The sequence below is a fragment of the Rhineura floridana genome, chromosome 18 (assembly GCF_030035675.1).
Source record: "Rhineura floridana isolate rRhiFlo1 chromosome 18, rRhiFlo1.hap2, whole genome shotgun sequence".
Classification (NCBI taxonomy): domain Eukaryota; kingdom Metazoa; phylum Chordata; class Lepidosauria; order Squamata; family Rhineuridae; genus Rhineura; species Rhineura floridana.
The window spans coordinates 8,279,923-8,297,842 of record NC_084497.1 but is presented as its reverse complement, the minus strand read 5'-3'; the positions used below and the strand labels follow the sequence as shown (position 1 = coordinate 8,297,842).

The 17,920-nt window shown below is 49.4% G+C and overlaps 1 protein-coding gene across 3 annotated transcripts; it reads right to left on the bottom strand.

Moving 5' to 3' along the window:
* Positions 1-144: 144 nt before the first annotated feature.
* JSRP1 (junctional sarcoplasmic reticulum protein 1) lies at positions 145-17,893 on the bottom strand. Of its 3 annotated transcripts, none has more exons than XM_061601962.1 (7): positions 17,815-17,893; positions 9,593-9,731; positions 9,237-9,280; positions 8,111-8,423; positions 6,353-6,505; positions 3,372-3,451; positions 145-2,013 (listed from the first exon to the last, which is right to left on the bottom strand). In XM_061601962.1, the coding sequence occupies exons 2-7, from the start codon at positions 9,708-9,710 to the stop codon at positions 1,438-1,440; spliced, it is 1,284 nt and encodes a 427-aa protein (XP_061457946.1). In that variant the 5' UTR covers positions 9,711-9,731; positions 17,815-17,893; the 3' UTR covers positions 145-1,437. The 3 variants fall into 3 exon arrangements, with proteins under 3 accessions (XP_061457946.1, XP_061457944.1, XP_061457945.1); XM_061601960.1 differs by lacking the exon at positions 17,815-17,893 and adding an exon at positions 17,464-17,764; XM_061601961.1 differs by lacking the exon at positions 17,815-17,893 and adding an exon at positions 10,693-10,794.
* Positions 17,894-17,920: the final 27 nt, after the last annotated feature.

Sequence of the window (17,920 nt, the reverse complement as noted above, 5' to 3'; positions counted from 1 at the left end):
CCCACCCCTAAGGCCAGCCCTGAACAGAATGATTTTATTTTGGGCACTGATTCTTTGTGGCAACACTTGCCCTTGCATGGCAGAAGGGCATCTGGTTCAATTCGCTTTTGCTTCTGGTTACAGACCCATTGAAATGAACGGACCTAAGTTAGTCATGTTCTTTAATTTATATTGTGCGAAGTGGGTAATAAACATATCCAGAAAGTCTTTCAACAGAACAGGAAAGGAAGTGGTTGAACAGCCATGCTTTGAAAACTACCCATAAAAAAAAAAACCCAGACCCCAAAGCAATGCTCTCAACATCTAAGGGCGCACTCTCCAAAATGCTGCGTGTGGAAACAACCCATTGCAGAATCGACAGCACATGTGCAATTTTGCTGTCGTATGGAAGGAGAAATTGACTTCGGTTCGGATTTAAATGCAAACCTACCGAAGTCACAGTTTCTGAAACATCTCTGAATTTTGCAGTGTGGTTTTCCAACCCAAAGATGTGTACAAGTCTGCATATATTAGGGGGAAAGTGTGTATACAAATGCATACATTAAGGTGAAAAACAAATTATCCAAATGCATTCTATATGGGGAAATTGTTGGCCAAAAAAAAAGGTTTATCAGGCATATTAACATACCAAAAAATGTGTAAATGAGGAGAAATTTGCCCTACAATATTGATGAATTTTCATGAGGACGTAAAAATAAATAAATCACAAACTGGTGCTGTCATGTAGAGAACTGAACTTAAGACTCGGAAACCCAAATGGAGAGATTCATCCTTTCTTGGGTTGATGCCAGCTTCCAAAACAGTACTTTGCAACGGAGGCTGTTTGGATGATTGTCTTTTGGGCAAGGAGGCAGTGATGCCCACAGGGTGTGTGTGCGTGTAAGCCAACCCCAAATCAAAGATTTAGGCTGCTTTTGAAAAAGGAAACGAAGAGGGGGAAAATAAAGATTTCAGCTGCTGCTAAAGAGGTATTGTTGTCTAATTCTACTCTATTAAAGCTGCAAAGTTCAGCGCAAAGGCCGCAAGTCGATTTAGACAAACACTGCAACCTCTTCTTGCCAATTGGGGGCAGTGGGATATGCCTCCCACAGACACACAAACCATTTTCTTGCAGCTGGGGAAATGAAGGCACGAACCCCATCAAAAAAGGCAAACAAAAAGGGAGGCTTTCTCAAGGTCACACGGCATGGCAGAGGTGAGTCTGATCTCTTTGGGTGGCCACGTCCCAGGCTGCGTCCCGAGAGACTGTCGCTGCAAGGAAGACCTTAGATCAAAGGGGAGACTGGGGTGCTAGAGGGAAATGCAGCTTAAAAGTTGTGTCCCTCTGTGCTTGGCGTTTGCTGTCATGCTTTGGAGTAGGGGATGCGCGGAGAGGTGACGCAGGAGGTATCTCGGAGCTCTGCTTCCCACCGAAGGGGGCAAAGGAGTGTGAGGGTCTCAGTCATGCTGCTTTCCAAACTTGTGCCCACTCTCTTTGGGCGGCTGCAGCCGCCAGGGCTTCCGGCCTCTCTGCTCGTGCGGGTGGGCCTTGTGGTCCCGCTGGGGCTTGGCATGGGGCTGCCCCTTCCCTCTGCCCCGCTCGTCCTTGGGGTCCTCCTGGGGACGATGCTCTCGCTTTGGCTCCTTGGCTTCGTGCCTGGGTTGCCGGCCCCTTGTCTCCTCCTGCAGACGCCGCTGCTCTTTCCCCTTCCGGGGAGGCCGCTTGCTCGGTGCAGGCTCTTCCTCCTCATCTTCTTCTTCTTCCTCCTCTTCCTCCTGCTCAGAGGCCTTGTGACCTTTGTCTTTGGAGAGCCTCTCTCGCCTCCTCACTTTATCCTGGCTCTTCCTTGGTTTTACCTCAGCTCCTGCTTCCTCCTCTTCCTCCTCCATCTCCTCCTCTTCCTCCTCCATCTCCTCCTCTTCCTCCTCCATCTCCTCCTCTCCCATTTCTATTGGTTCCTCCTCCTCCTCGGCATCAGGCGGCTCGTCTGAGTCCGACCAGTTAAACCACCGCTCGTAAAACCAGAGTTCTTCCTAGAAAGGAAGGGGAACAGACAGCAGACTTCAAAAAAGCCACTGTGGCTTGTAAGAGACTTGGCCTTCGACCGAGGGATGGAGAACATCTGTGATCACAACTCCCGCCAACCCTCAGCAGAATTGTCCATGCTGGCCGACGGGAGGTCCAAACACATCTGGAGGGATCCAGGTCTCCCCGCCCCGATCTAAGAAGAGGCATTCTTTTTAGAAATTTTGTTTTTATATTTGGTCCAGTCTTTATTGTGTATGCCACTTTGACAGCTTTATGCTACGAAGCGGTCTACAATTTGTTAGATAAATCTGGACAGCCACAGATGCTCCCCATCCCCGTTCTAAGAAGAGGCATTCCTCTCTCTCAGGAGGGAATGCCTCTTCTGAATCAGAGGCATTCCTCCATCTCTTACATGCAGTAGGGAAAGGTTACTTCTTAGACGAGGGATCGGGAACGCCTGTGGCCCTCCAGATCTTGCTGGACTCCAGCTCCCATCATCCTTGACGATTGGTCATGCTGGGTTCTGGGGCTGCTGGGAATTGTTGTCCGACATCTGGAGGAGCACAGTCTCCCTCATCCCAACTTTAAGATGGTTCAACTTTAGATCTGATACAGTATGGCTCGTATTAAGTGCTTCAGAACAGCCATCTTGGGTCAGACCCAAGGGTCCATCTAGACCACCATTCTCTTTCCTGGAGCGGGCAACCAGGTGCCCCTGGGGATGCCCACAAGCAGGACATAAAAGCAATTGTGGCTTCCCAGCAACTAGTCTCAAGAGGCATTCTGTTTCTTGAGCATCATAACTCTCCCCTCTAATAACAAACTCCACTGCTGCGTGCCGACAGAACTGCAGCCCAAACGGCACCAACTGATACACAAGAGGGTAACTTCAGCTTGCTCCCTAAAACAAAACAAAAAACCCAGCCCAATGAGTTCAAGGTGTGCTCAGCAGCAGTGGCTGCTTCCCCTTGGGACTGGTGGGACGGAAGGCCCAAAAAGTAGGTGGAGGCAAAGCCAATGACAGGCGGGGCCAACTAAATTCCAGTTTTGTCCCCATCTTCCTCCCCTGGACTGGTTGTAAGTAAGAAGGCTAGAACTGCAAGGTTGTAAGTAAGAAGGCCACCAGTCAGGGATGTTTTATGCTGGATCCCTGCATTGAGCAGGGGGTTAGACTTGATGGCCTTGTAGACCCCTTCAAACTCAACTATTCTATGATTCTAGGAGTCTAAGGCGGCAGGTAGGTGGCTGAGGGCAGGCTGAGCATGATGCGGCACCATGGATGGACACCAGCCTGTTTGTTGGAACTAACTCTCTTCCTCTCCTCCCCCACCTCCGGTGTCGCCCAGGTATCATCTCGACTCACCACTTCCCCAACGCTGCTTTCTTGAGAAGTCCACGCATTCAGCTCTGCCTCAAGAACTTCCCCGCCATACTCTATTATGTCTGTGGAAAAACAAGAGGTGACACTGGACGCCCTCCATTGCCAAAGGCAGGTTTTTGTTGGTTGAAAATTTGGGGTCCTTCAGCTCCTAAATAAGCACCTAGTTGAAGTTGCTTCCTTGCTGAAGCAACATGTACCTCGTAGCTCCACCCTTCCTGACCTGGGGAAATAGGAAAACTGGGCAAACCCTGAGCTGAGCCTTCTGTTCTTGACTAGATGACGACAGAGGCCCCCAGATCAGGTGGGTTCCTGATCCTCGAAACAAAAAATAGTCAGCATCCAAAGAAACACAAAGACAGAGGGAAAAATCCCAAAATGCTGAGAGGACATTTATTTCTTAGGAAAGTCCAACACGTTTTAGCCTCTAGTATAATTGGGCCTTCATCAGGGGCAATAAAGAAGTAGGGGGTCTAAGACCCCGAGACCCTAGCAAATACACCCCTGCCTTTATGCCTCCTTGCTGAAGCAACATCTCCCTTATGGCTCCACACTCCCGCCTTCCTGAACCAGAGTCATACTCTGAGCTGAGACTTCTGGGGTGCAGCCAGCTACTTTAATACATGAAAATGGACAAGTGTAAATCGCAACAGAAGATGCACAATTAAAATACGTGTACTTGAAACGTCATTGAAAAACATTATGTAAGTACATGAAGTGGTCTGTAGAGATCTCTAAAAGCAAAATGCTTAAATCTTTAATGGCAACTATAAGGGAAAAACTGGATGCATACATATATAGCAAGACCTGTGACCATGAGCAAAGAGTAAGACAGAGATAATCTGAAATTGTTTCAAACTACAAACGGGGGGAAAAGTAGGCTTTCCTAAGGAATAAATTACTTTTCAACATCTTGGGATTTCCTCCCACCTCTTTCTTTGGGGTTCCTGAACTCCCCAGACCTCAGGGGCAGATGGTATGAAATCAGCTTTCACAGTGAGAGGCATAAATACTTGTCAGGGTTCAGCCCTCCTCAGATCTGGGACAAAGTCTCCTCAGAGGGGAAGCAGGACTCCCTTTCCTTATGAGATATCGGCACTCTTGGTGACCCTGAAGAGCTATTGAGTCGAGAGTAGTGTCTGGTGTGCCCATTGGGACTGGTGGAGCGGAATTCAGGAACCCCAACCATAGATGGTGCCTGACCAATGAGAGGCGGAGCAAACTCATTCTAGTTTTGTCCCCACATCCTCCACCTTGAGTTCCTCAAGGGGCAACACTGAGGGCTCATTCACACGGGAGCTAAACTTCGTATTAGATTTGCAAGGTTCACACGTCATACCTTCCAATCCTCTGTTTTCCATTCACACTAGCTGGCGTTCCTCAGGAAAGGTTTAGCATCACTATTTTCTTTCGGCCCTTCCCCCAGTTTTACATGCTCCCTCCCTCCGGAGTATCGATATTGCTAATGGAAAAGGGGAGGGTTGTTTTCCCCCAGTTATATTGTTTCTTGTCAATTGCAGGCTGAAGCCAGAGAGGGTGGGGGTGCAATTGACATGAAACTGAGTGAAAGACAAAGTAGGCATTCACCCCTCCTTTTTTCTGTCAGTGTCACCTGCCCAGCAAAAAACATGGGAGCAAAGCTACATGGAGGAACACAGCCAAGCGGAGATGGTTTTTCCTTCACTTTTCGCATTATCAGCGGATTAATATGGATTTAAAGGGGGAAACTGTTTCATAGCTTCGGCTTGCCTGCAATACCATGTGAACCATGCAAATTAAATGCCTGGGAGGCTCTCAGATCCCTCCCTCCGGATCACAGCAAGTAGAGGAAACAGTAAGCCAAACAAGAGCTTCAGAGCTGCCGTGAAAGCGCCCAAAGTGTGAGGCTACTTGGAGAAGCACAAGGAGGCACCTGCCTGGATCAGGACTTGGCTGAGAGCCAGGAAGGGTCTGGAGCCTCCAGTTGGAGCTGCTTCCCTCGCTGAAGCAACATCTCCCTTATGCAATAGTGTAGTGGCAAATTCAGAAGCGCAGGGTCCCTTCATGATAGTCACAGCTGTGCTTAAACAACTGTTGAAGATTATAGGCTTGAACACTGCTTTCTGCATCTCTCTCACGGTCACCCTCGGACGGTCCTTTCTCACAGTCAGAGATATTGCTTGATTACTGAATTCATAGTCTACACGTTTATCTCCTGCTGCTACCAAACTGCTTGATGATGTAGATGGGATGTTATCCTCAGGATTCACTGTCTCTTCTGCCATTACAGGATTCTCACTCTCCACAACTTGGCTTTTTGAAGGAGGAACTAATAGGAGCTCCTTTCACTCTGAATTGCTCCAATCAACAGGAAATGACAATCAAGTAAGTTAGAAGACTAATCTCAATGGCTAACACACTCACCTTCCGTGCTGATTGGCTCGTAGGATGCTGGAGACACAGGGACCCTGCTGGGACCCTGCTCCCAAAATGGTAAGGGGTCTAAGACCCCCCCAAAGACCCTGGACGAATACACCCCTGCCCTTATTCCTCCTTGCTGAAGCAACATCTCCTTTATAGCTCCACACTCCAACCTTCCTGAACCAGGGGCATACTCTGAGCTGAGCCTTCTGGGCTGCAGCCAGCTTAGTTGCTCTCAGAGAGTAGACCCGCCAGAAAAGGACAGACCTAAGTTAGCCGTGCCCATCCTTTTCAGGGGGTCTGCTCTGAGTAGGACTAACGTCGAATTACAACCCTCTTTCTTGACTGGTCAACAAGGCAGACACTCAGACCCACTGAATTCTGCTCAGAGTAGATTCATTGAAATGAACGGATCTAAGGTAGTCACGACTGTTGATTTCAGCAGGTGAGTCTGACTAACGTTGGATTATCTCCCCCTGCCGCTCACCCAACATGGGCTTCCAAAGAATGTTGTTGAGTAAGGGGTGGCATTCAGTCGTGCCATTGAAACGACTCTCTCCCCTTACCTTGGGCTACCTGACAGCTCACGCTGAGGAGGGCGACAAAGGAGGCAACAAGGAGGCATTTGTTCAGGGTCAGTCCTTCCCATGGAAGCGTATCCTTTGCAGGCCCAGCGGGGCGAACTTCCACTTTCCTTTTAGCAGTGACGGACTTTGCGGCTTCCAGGTGAGAGAGAGAGAGAGAGAGAGAGAGAGAGAGAGAGAGAGAGAGTTTAACTGTCTAGATGTCCTGGCTAAACCCCTTTGGAATCAAGACTCAGGATCGTGGGCGATCTCCGTTCCCTTTAATTAATTAATTAATTAATTAATTACTAGCACAACTTAACACGCGAGCAGTACGTAGGTCAGACTACAGGCCACTCAGGTCTCTACAAGGCATTGCTAGGCATGGCTACTCAAAGCAAAGATGTTGCCACTATGACTGGACGCGCCACCGAGGACCCCTTAACAAGGATCAGGGTGGGTGCACTACTTGTGCCAGGAACCATCTCTCAGATTGGGACTGGGCAAGCAAATGGGTGCTCCTAGGAATAGGCTGGATAGCAGGCTCAGTCTGTTCACGCCTGCGCAAGAGGCGGAGCGTCCTTGTTGATGGAAGTGGAGACACACACCCCTCGGCCAGATCATGCCCCCTCCCCAGGTTCCACCTCCGAGTGCCCCTGCCGCTTAGGAGCCATGGGGCAGGAAACAGCAAACGTTCCGGATGTGGGGTTGGTGGGTAGTTGATTGCTTGGCAATTTAGCCTCGTTTGTGGCAGCCAATACTCCAGGGGCCCCTCAGCAGTTCTCTGGGCTCCTGCCTGGCTTCATTGGCCAGCCCCTGCAGACCACTGGGCCCCTCTCCCGGATCCCAGTCCTGAGCCCGTTTCCAGCATCTCCTGAGATCCCTCTCAACGTTACGTTAGGACAGGGGCGGGGAACCTTTCTTTGGCCTGAGGGCCACATTCCACATGGGGAACTTTCCGGGGGGCCATGTGGAAATATTGGGCAGTCTCATAAGAATGTTAAGAAGGGCCCTGCTGGGTTGGGAGCAAAGGTCCATCGAGTCGAGCATCCGGATCTGAAGCAGCCAGCCAGAGGCCCCAATGGGAAGCCCAGAAGCAGGGCGTGAGCACCATCGCCCCGCGGTCGTCGAGCTGCTACTCATCTCCCACCTCCGCCCTTAGTTGCCTTTTGTCCTAAAAACAAAGCAGCTGTCTGAATGGACACATGTTCAAGTGAAGAAGGACCAATCTTCAGTGGCAGAGCAGCTGCTTTGCATGCAGAAGGTCTCAGGTTCAATCCCTGGCATCTCCAGGTAGGTCTAGGAGAGTCTACCTGCCTGGAACCCTGGCAAGCCACTGCCGGTCAGTGCAGATGATACTGAGCTGGACAGACCAATGCAAAACAGCAGCTTGCTTGGCTCCTATTTAAATTAGCCCCTTTAACCCGGACAATGAGGACTGGAATCTTACTTTCTTTTTAGGGAAAGGGACATCACTCAACCACACATTTTGCATGCAGAAACTCCCAGGTTCAATCCCCAATGGCAACTCCAGGGAGGGCTGGGAGAGACCTCCCCCCCCCGAGTCTAAAGTCCTGGAGAGCTGCTGCCAGTCAGTGTAGGCAATACTGAGCTAGATGGAACAAGGGTCTGGCTGGGAATAAGGCAGCTTCCTCTGTTCTTAAGGGGAAAATATTAGAAACCCCCCTCCTCCCCCTTGGCCCTGATCCAAATCCTCCCCTCCAGCCTCCCGTGCAGATTTGGCCCAGGTAAACCTTATACCTGCTGGTGCTGCAAGCCGCACTTTCTCTGCTGGCTTCTCTGCCCGTACCGTCTTCTCGACGCGGGACGCCTTTTCGACACGGGTCACTTTCTCGACTGCCTTCTCCATCCCTGGGGATTTTTCAGCCCGTGGCGTCCTCTCGACCACTTTTTCGGCCCTCAGGACTTTTTCCGCTACCTGTTCGGCCCGAGGCAATTTGGCAGGTTCCTGTTCAGGAACCATGGATGGTGCAGCGTCACTTACGCTGTCCACAAACTCGTCAACGTTTTCCCCGACCAGGTGGAGCTTGTTCGCATCGCCCTTCTCAGTCCCCTGAAATCAGGCAAAATTATTGCTGACTTCATCCATTTCTGTACTTCTGAATTCTGAGACATTCTCCAAATTGGTTTACAAAAATAATAAATGGTACGGGTTGTAGCCGGCTACGTTGTATGCAGAACAGACCCACTGAAATTAAAGGACAAGACGACTTGTAGGTCTATTAATTTCAGTGTGTCTACTCTTGGGTCAAAAGCAGTCGATTAATATTTTGTTTTATTTAACAAAATATGTATGATGCCTACTGGAACAAAGACCTCTAAGTGGTTTAGAGTAAAAAGTACAGTAGGGCCCCACTCATACGGCAGGTTAGGTTCCAGACCCCCGCTGAAAAGCAAAAACCACCGAAAAGCAGATCAGGTATAGCGCGGGAATCTGGAACCTAACCCGCTGATCACATATTAAAAACATATTAAAAAGCAATTCCAGTACAGACACAGACTGGGATAAGGTCTCTACTTAAAAGGCTTGTTGAAAGAGGAAGGTCTTCAGTAGGTGCTGAAAAGATAACCGAATATGAGATAAACGAATGCTGGGAACTATAGTTTGTTAAGGGGGCTGAGAGTTGTAGCTCTGGGAGGGGTAAACTACAGTTCCCAGGATTCTTTGGGGGAAGCCATATGCTTTAAATGTATGGTGTATGGCATCCTGGGTCTACTCTGAGTAGAACCTAGTTAAAAACAACCCAATGGTTTGCATCCAACTGAATTCCATCCCAGGAGAAGCATGCCCTCCAACCCCTAGACAACAGAGCAAAGTCTCGGTAGGCAACAGTTTTAAAGCATTCCCAAATGCAGCTGCACTTACGTTTGGGGTGCTGTTTATCTCTTTAGGTGCAGGTATCGTGACATCTGTAAAAAAAATAACACAATGTTGCTTTTTCATCGTGGACGTTGTGCAGGTGGATGGTGGAGAAGATCATCACGGCAGGCGGCGACCAAGACTGGCTGCAGTCTTTTGCTCGCCTCTTCCCTCCACGTTGCTTTTTCCTTTTGTGTCGTGACAATTAGATTGGGAGCAAGGGCTCCCTTATCTTTCAACACCTGCACAGCAGGGGCAGGGAAACATTCCAACAACAACTCTGGATATGACTTACTTGGAAACAATCCTATAAGGCAAAATATAGTGTGGCCATCCCTAAACCACACTCATAATTGAAATACCTTCTTTGCTGTCCTCTTTCAGTGGCTTTTGGAGGCCTTCCTTTTGAACCGGAGGCTCTTTTAGAGAATCCAGGCATTCCTTGCTCCATTCCAATTCCTCGCAGGGCCCTGTCGCCATGTTGCCACCTTGGAACCCTCGCTAAATGCAACCGGAATAAAGAAGACACAGATCCATCATCAGATCCATCTGGTTTGGACCCGGATAAGACGTTAAACGACAACCCAGAATTGTGATAATCCCAGTTGGGCTGCAATGTTTGCTCATTACGTAAAAAAGGTTTCCCCCCCCCAAAAAAAACCTATGGTCTCTCCAGTCAAAGGCTGTGCTGCTGTGCTGATGCAGAACATTCATCAACATTCTAACTGCTCAGGGGGAAGGAGTCAGCGATGGAAACCTTTGTTTATTTTATTTTATTTATTAAATTTATATCCCGCCCTTCCTCCCAGTAGGAGCCCAGGGAGGATGAAGAACAGAATTTTTAAAAGGTTCAAATACATAACACACAAACATTCATTGTTCCATTTGTCATCTTATTGCCATGAGTGTAGTAGTGGTAAATTCTGACAGGCAGGAACTCATCATCAGAGCCCCTGTGGCCCTGTCCCTCCAAAGAGACTCCGTAGCTGTGCCCCCAAAGGAGAATCCAAAAATGTTGGCATCTGCGTTGATTCATTCTCAGTTTCTCTCTTTCTCTCTCCCTCTCACACACACACCAGCAGTAGTCCAGAGCACAGTGCCCAATTTATTATCATCCTCATGACTTCAATGCTGTGCATAACTTCCAGGGAGTAAGTTCCATTGAACTCAGTCGGGCTCTCTTCTGTTTTGCTGAGGTTCACCTTGCAAAATAAACAAACAACCCACTGAGCTTTAAACTGAAGATCTCAGGCCGGCTGAGAGGCCACCTGCCACTTTGAATCAGAAACCAGAACCATCTTGCACAAGAGGACATGGAAGCATTTCGACTGCTAGCGTGAAGCAGGGACCCCAGCAAAGGCAAGGCAAGAGGTATCCAGCCTTTGGCTCGCTTCTTTCCCTCATTCGTCGCCTCCCCCTGTGCTCATCTGTCACAAAGCAAACTTGACAGCCTCATTATCACCTCGTCCAGTTGCCGTCCATTGCTCCAGCAGATGCTGCCATCGCTCCTGCTCTGAAAATACATTTGGAAACAGCCTCGGAGGTTCATTTCCCCTCTTCTGTTTATTGATCGGGCCTGTCCCAAAAGCAGATTCAAAATCTAGATTTCCTTTTTAAAGAAACGAAGACTGAATGCTGCTGGGCGCGTGAGTGGCGAAGGGATACCCCAGGGCCTTAAAGGGCAGCTGAGTCCCTGGCAACTTTCCTGGATAGGCCACATACTTCATTCACACTCGGACATGTAAAAGCAGAGGCTCGCCTGTGCAGTCATCGCCAAAAAACTCGTGGCAGCCTTCTAAGAATAGGGAACTGAAACCCAGTATCCTGGGCCGTGTCCAAGCTCCAAAGCGGGTCTCCAGTTCCCCTGCCCCTCTTGCAGCCCAGCAGGTGTTAGGAGAAGACGCATGGAGAGCCTATCCAGCCACCCTGTTGGGTGTAGCGTTCAGAACATCAGGCTAGGGACCTGGGTTCAAATCCCCGTTACTGCCTGTGACCCTTGGGGCTGGCCGCTGTCGCTCAGAGCCTAACCTGGGTGGTCGCTGGCCAGCTCCAGGCGCTCTTGGATGAAACCGATTATCTGGATCTGTTTCAATCCGGTTTTAGGTCCGGTTTTGGCACTGAAACAGCCTTGGTCGCCCTGTATGATGACCTTTGTCGGGAGAGGGACAGGGGGAGTGTGACTCTGTTGATTCTCCTTGATCTCTCAGCGGCGTTTGATACCATCGACCATGGTATCCTTCTGGGGAGGCTCGCAGAGTTGGGAGTTGGGGGCACTGCTTGGCAGTGGCTCTGCTCCTACTTAGCGGATCGTCACCAGAAGGTAGTGCTTGGGGAACATTGCTCGACACCCTGGACTCTCCATTGTGGAGTCCCTCAGGGGTCGGTTTTGTCCCCCATGCTCTTTAACATCTACATGCAGCCTCTGGGTGCGGTCATCAGGAGTTTTGGAGTGCGTTGCCATCAGTACGCTGATGACACGCAGCTCTACTTCTCCTTTTCACCTTCTTCAGGTGAGGCTGTTGATGTGCTGAACCGTTGCCTGACCGCGATAATGGACTGGATGAGAGCTAATAAACTGAAACTCAATCCAGACAAGACTGAGACACTGTTGGTGAGCTCTTTCCCTGCCCAGATGGTGGATGTTTATCCTGTTCTAGATGGGGTTACACTCCCCTTGAAGGAACAGGTTCATAGTTTAGGGGTCCTTTTTGACCCTTCCTTGTCGCTCGAGGCTCAAGTGGCCTCGGTGGCACGGAATGCGTTTTACCACCTTCGCTCAGTAGCCCAACTACGCCCCTATCTGGACAGTGATGATCTCGCCTCTGTTGTCCACGCTCTGGTAACTTCTAGATTGGATTACTGTAATGCGCTCTACGTAGGGCTGCCCTTGAAGACTGTTCGGAAACTTCAGCTAGTGCAAAATGCGGCAGCCAGGCTGTTGACGAGGACCAATCGGTCCGCGCATATAACACCTGTCCTGGCTCGCTTGCACTGGCTACCTATTTGTTTCCGAGCCAGATTCAAGGTGCTGGTTTTGACCTATAAAGCCTTACACGGTGTGGGACCGCAATACCTTGTGGAACGCCTCTCCCGCTATGAACCTACCCGTTCACTTCATTCAGTATCTAAGGCCCTCCTCCGGGTACCAACTCACCAGGATGCCCGGAGGACTGTTACTAGATCTAGGGCCTTTTCTGTGGTGGCCCCCGAATTGTGGAACAGCTTACCAGAGGAAATACGCCTGGCGCCTACGGTTCTTTCTTTTAGGCACCAGGTTAAGACCTGGCTATACTCCCAGGCATTTTAATGTTTAATGTTTTATGTTTAATGTTTTAGTTTAATGTGTTCCTCTTTGTTACTGATTTTATTCTATATTGTATTTTAATCTCGTTTTGTACACCGCCCAGAGAGCTATTAGCTATGGGCAGTCTAGAAATGAAAATAAATAAATAAATAACCTACCTGCCCGGGTTGTTGTGTGGATGAAATGCAGAGGGGTGTGTGGAAAGAGCCCTATATTTTCACTGTGTGTGTGTGTGTTTTAGGTCATATATTGCGCCTTGTGACAGTTTATATGGAAGTGTGGTTTGTAAATATTTGAATTAAATAGCAGAACTGGAGACAGGCTGGCTTACAACCTGTGGGATCTACTTAACCCCCCCTTTTTTTTCTTACCGGAGCCACCTTAAGCCAAGTCAGACACCTGATCTACCTAGCTCTGCACTGCCTACACTGATTGGCAGCAGCTCTTCAGGGCTTTTCCCAGCCCTATGTCGAGACGTCAACGATTGAACCTGACCTACTGCAAGCGAAGCAGACGCTCCGCCACAGAGCTACAGCCCTTCCCCTAAAAGTAAGATCCCAGTCCTCAAGGTTCTGAATAAAGGGGTGATTTACATAGGAATCTTCCTTACACCGAGTCAGGCCATTGTTCCATCTAGCTCAAGATTGTGAACGCTGGCTGGCAGCGGCTGTCCAGGATTTTAGGCAGGGATAGTCTTTTTTCCACCCCTATCTGGAGATGCCAGGATTTGAACCTGGAACCTTCTGCATGCATGCAGACCAAGGAGCTCTACACTAATCTCCTTTCTAGGCAAACTGCTGCTATGCTGACAGGTTCAGCGTACATAAGAGGTCCTGTGTAATCCAAGGATATACTGACAGAAATATACAGCCCATGGTACCACGAAGCAGACCTTGAGCGTTGATTTTTCCTTCGTCCTGACTTCTAGGGTCCCTTTGGAACTCCCAGGTGCAGTTTTATGGTGTAATTTACACATAAGTAGACCTACAGGGGTATCCTTCTAGGATATTGTCCCAAAGTGTCACCCCTACAACATCCCCGAATTTCAGCCAGTTACCACTTACCATTTTCCTTCTGGAAACAAAAACAGCCCTGTGGTCCAAAAATATCCCAGCACAAAGCCCCAGGGGGGATTTCTGCCATATGATTTGTAATTTACACATGAGTAGACTGCCACCCGTACAAGGTCCCCAAATTTCAGCCAGTTACCAGTTACCTTTTTCCTTTCGGAAACACAACCAGAACCCCAGTGGGGCCCAACGATACTCCCATTTACTCAAGATGCATGCAGAAACATATACTCAGAGAAATTCTACCTCTGAGGTACAAAGTGACCCCATCCATCCACTGGAAATCTCATTGGGGTCCAAATATACCCCAAAGTCAGTTGGTGTGATTAAAAAAAAAAAAAAGTCTGGATGATGGCTACAAAAAGTAAGTTTCTAGTTCCTATGAGGGGAGAAAAAAAGGGGAAGAACTGCAACCATTTATTCTGTATGAACCTGCCCAGGCTTTAAAACCAAGGGTGGAGAATATCTCTGGCTACAACTCCCATCGTCCCTGACCAGTGGCCATGCTGGCTGCTGGAGCGATGGGAACCGGAATCCGTCAACATCAGGGGGGCCACAGGCTCCTCCCACCCATCTTCCCACCCTGATTCTAGCGACAGCATTTCAAATTCAGGTCAAGGCTGCAATCCTGTACACCAAAGGTGGGCTTCCAGCTGCTGCTGGTCTCCAACTCCCAGCTGCCAGCACATCCAAGGATTATTGGGATTTGGGCCGAAGGTCCCCCAACCCTGATCTAAGAAGCGGGATCCCCTACTGCAAGCAAGAGATGGAGGAATGCCTCTCTTGAAAAGAGGCATTCCCACCTGAGAATGGGGAATGCCTCTTCTTACATCAGGGATGTAACTATTCTCCCTAAGCAGTCTCTGCAGTGTGTGCGGAGAGTTGACTCAGCACTGGAGTCTGGGAAGACACCTGCTTAAGTAGGGAAGGTCTTTGGTCATAAACGATGGCTCTGATGGAGTGTCACCCTCTGAAAGTCTCTCTTCTCGCGCCTCCTCGCACAGGGGGAGGGGGGGGCAAGCCTCCAACAGCCCACCTGACTGCAGGGCTTTGCTAGGTGACAGTGCAGGCTCTGGAAGCGAGATGCTGGTGGGCGGGGAAGGGTTTGAAGGGCCAGGTGGGGATTCCGGCGCCGGCAGAGTTGGCATGCACGAAGGGTCGCTTCCCAATGGTTCAGGCGGGAACTCGTAGGCGGGGCTGGACCTGCCTTGATGGGGGTGCTGGCCGGGGAAGTCTACGGACTGTCAAAGTCCTCCCCTTCAATGCCCCCAGGGACCTCATCCTAGTCTCTCATAGAATCATAGAATAGTAGAGTTGGAAGGGGCCTATAAGGCCATGAAGTCCAACCCCCTGCTCAATGCTCGCACAGGGGGAGGGGGGGCAAGCCTCCAACAGCCCATCTGACTGCAGGGCTTTGCTAGGTGACAGTGCAGGCTCTGGAAACGAGATTTAATTTGATCTTCATCAGGGGTTCCCAAACTGTGGTCTTCATTTAGGGGGTCCTGCGCCTTTATCTGTGAATTTGTGGTTGAAGATGGAACATTCACATCCACTGCATTAAGGTATTCATCTTGATTTTAAACTGTGTTTTAATTTCCTATATTGCATTAACATTTTGAATTCTACAAAATTTGAACTGTGATACAATAAAATACCTACGGCCATACTACCCTGAATACGCCGGATCTTGTCTGATCTCGAAAGCTAAGCAGGGTCAGGCCTCAGGGCCAGAGCTAGGCATGAGTAGGCGCTTGGGCACCTGCCCCCATGTACCACCTCCTGATTTGGTGAATACTGGCCACACTGGCGTACATGCCTGCCATCAACCAAGATGGCGGCATGAACATCAGCCCCTTAGGGAAGCCTTGCCTGCCACCTCATAGAATCATAGAATAGTAGAGTTGGAAGGGGCCTATAAGGCCATCAAGTCCAACCCCCAATAGACAAATCTATTTAGGCCCTGCAATTGTTATTTAGTAATTTTGTGCTATTGTGCTATTAAGGGCTGTGCTATTGTCTTTTATTTGACTTCCTTGTAAATCAGGTGTGGGGAATTTTCGCCTCTCCAGCTGTTGCTGAACTACAACTCCCATCGTCATCCCTGGCCACTGGCCATGCTTGCTAGGGCTGATGGGATCTGTAGTTCAGAAACATCTGGAGGGGCAACAGTGCCACACACAGTTTGTAAATCTCCCGAAATTCTAAATCAATAAATAAAAACACGGGGCATTTTGGGGGGAATGGAGATTAAAATCATGGCACCATCTCTGCTTTCTTTTTGGCGCCTTTTGAAGACTTTCCTCTTTCAGCAAGCCTTTTAGGTCGAGACCTATCCCAGTCTGCGTCTGTGTTAGAATTGCTTAGTATGTTTTTTAATCATGTTTTTAACCCCTTTTTAAAGTTATTTTTTAAAAAATGTTTTTAACGCTGTTTCGTTTTAACGTATTTTGAGATCTGCTTTTATGATGTTTTAAAGTGTTTTTAGCGCTTTGTTTGCCGCCCTGGGCTCCTGCTGGGAGGAAGGGCGGGATACAAATAAATAAGTTTTGAGCACTGGGCTCCATTTTGTTTTTAAAAGGGTGGCCTGCCACAGGAGGCCCATGCAACTGGGGGATGATGCTATATCATGGTTTATTTCTATGCCTCCTTTTGGCCAAAAAGGCCCCCCAGGTGGCTCACAGAAAAGATGACGCCTGTCTTGCAAAGAGACCTGAAGAAATGCCATTGGTTGTGCGCCTTGGGACTACATCTCCCATCAAGCCCCAACCAGTGCGGCCTGATGGAAGTTGTGGTCCAAAATGTCTGGGAGGCACCAGGTTGGTGAGGGTTGAAGGAGGATCAGAGTGTGTGTGTGCGTGCGTCGCGCGCACACACTCACAGAGGAGATGGAGAGGACCCCATCGGTCCAGCGCATGCACGACTCGTCTGTGCACAAGCCAAGAGGTCTCAAGTAAGCCTGTGCTGGAAGAAGTGAATGACAGCAGAACCAGCCTCTGCAGATTCACAGAGACTGGTGGGGCGGAAGGCAGGGTTGCCCAACGGTAGGCGGAGCCAGAGCGAATGAGAGGTGGAGCCGGCTAATTCTGGTTTGGTCCCCGTCCCCCTTTCTGCTGAATTCTACAAGGCCAACGCTGAGACAGAGGAAGGTGACCGGCAGGGCCACCCCCTGGCCTGGATGTGAGCAGGAAGGCAGGCAGGCAGGGGCTAGGCTGAGGTTGGTGGGGCGGTGCCCCCATTCGCCCTACTGGACCAGCCTCCACTAGACATCCAATGAATATTTCATTTATATATTAAATTTTTATCCTGCCCTTCCTCCCAAAAGGAGCCCAGTAGAGTAGAGCCTGCTTCTGAAGAATCGCAGCACGTGCCGCCCGCTTCAGACTGCAGTTGCTAAGAACTGGCATATTCTGGACTTTGGGGGGAACAACGCCCTCCAGAAACTGTCTGCACTTGGCACAAGAGAGTCTTCCTCTTAACCCTTTGCCTGTTTTTATGGTATGCATGTAAATTGCCTTGAAAGAGACTTAAAAAGGTGACCTGTCAAATTCATCAGTTCCGCCTTGAAATATACTTAAAAAGGTGACCCGTCAATTCATCAGTTCATAAATTATAACAACAACAACCAGTTTAAAAGCCAGGCAGACGATAATAGCCCTGCTCTCCCCCTAGATGTTCCACACCGATTGTTAAAGCTGCACTTTGGTTACAAGATCATCAGAAATATTTCGGGGTGTGTGTGAAGGCACCCCTTGCATGCACACCCCTCCTCTGCGGGCACCTTTGTTTGCTTAGGACCAGGCCTCGGAACCGTCTGGGGTTAGTCCGTTTCAAAAAGGAGAAAATAGATATAGAGATATACCTTTCCACCTTCATGCTTGCGTTTAATTTCTCGTGAGCAGCAGCTGCGGAGCTGCTTGTTAAGAGCCGAAGTGGGACTTTTCAGCAGCGGCTGCTGAGTCAACATCAAAGCGCTGTCCAAAAATAGCTTCCTTTCCCACCCTGGCCCATCCATGCAAGGCAGTGGAGTTGGAATCTGGCCAGAGCTGTTGATCTTGGGCCAGCAAAAAGGATCCACGCAGCAGGCCAGGCAACTTGTGGGGTTTTTTGTTGTTGTTAAAACATACAGATCACACGTGCACTTGGAAAACCAGAAGCCCCCCAAGCATTAAGATGACACAGATGCAACAAAGAGACCCCATGCGCTTCGTACCCAGGGCTTTGGAATCCCAGTCTCGCCTCCGGCTTGGCGCCTAGATCAATCCCACTTTCTTTCTCTCTCTCTCTCTGCACAACCGTAATGTACAGCAACAGGTGCC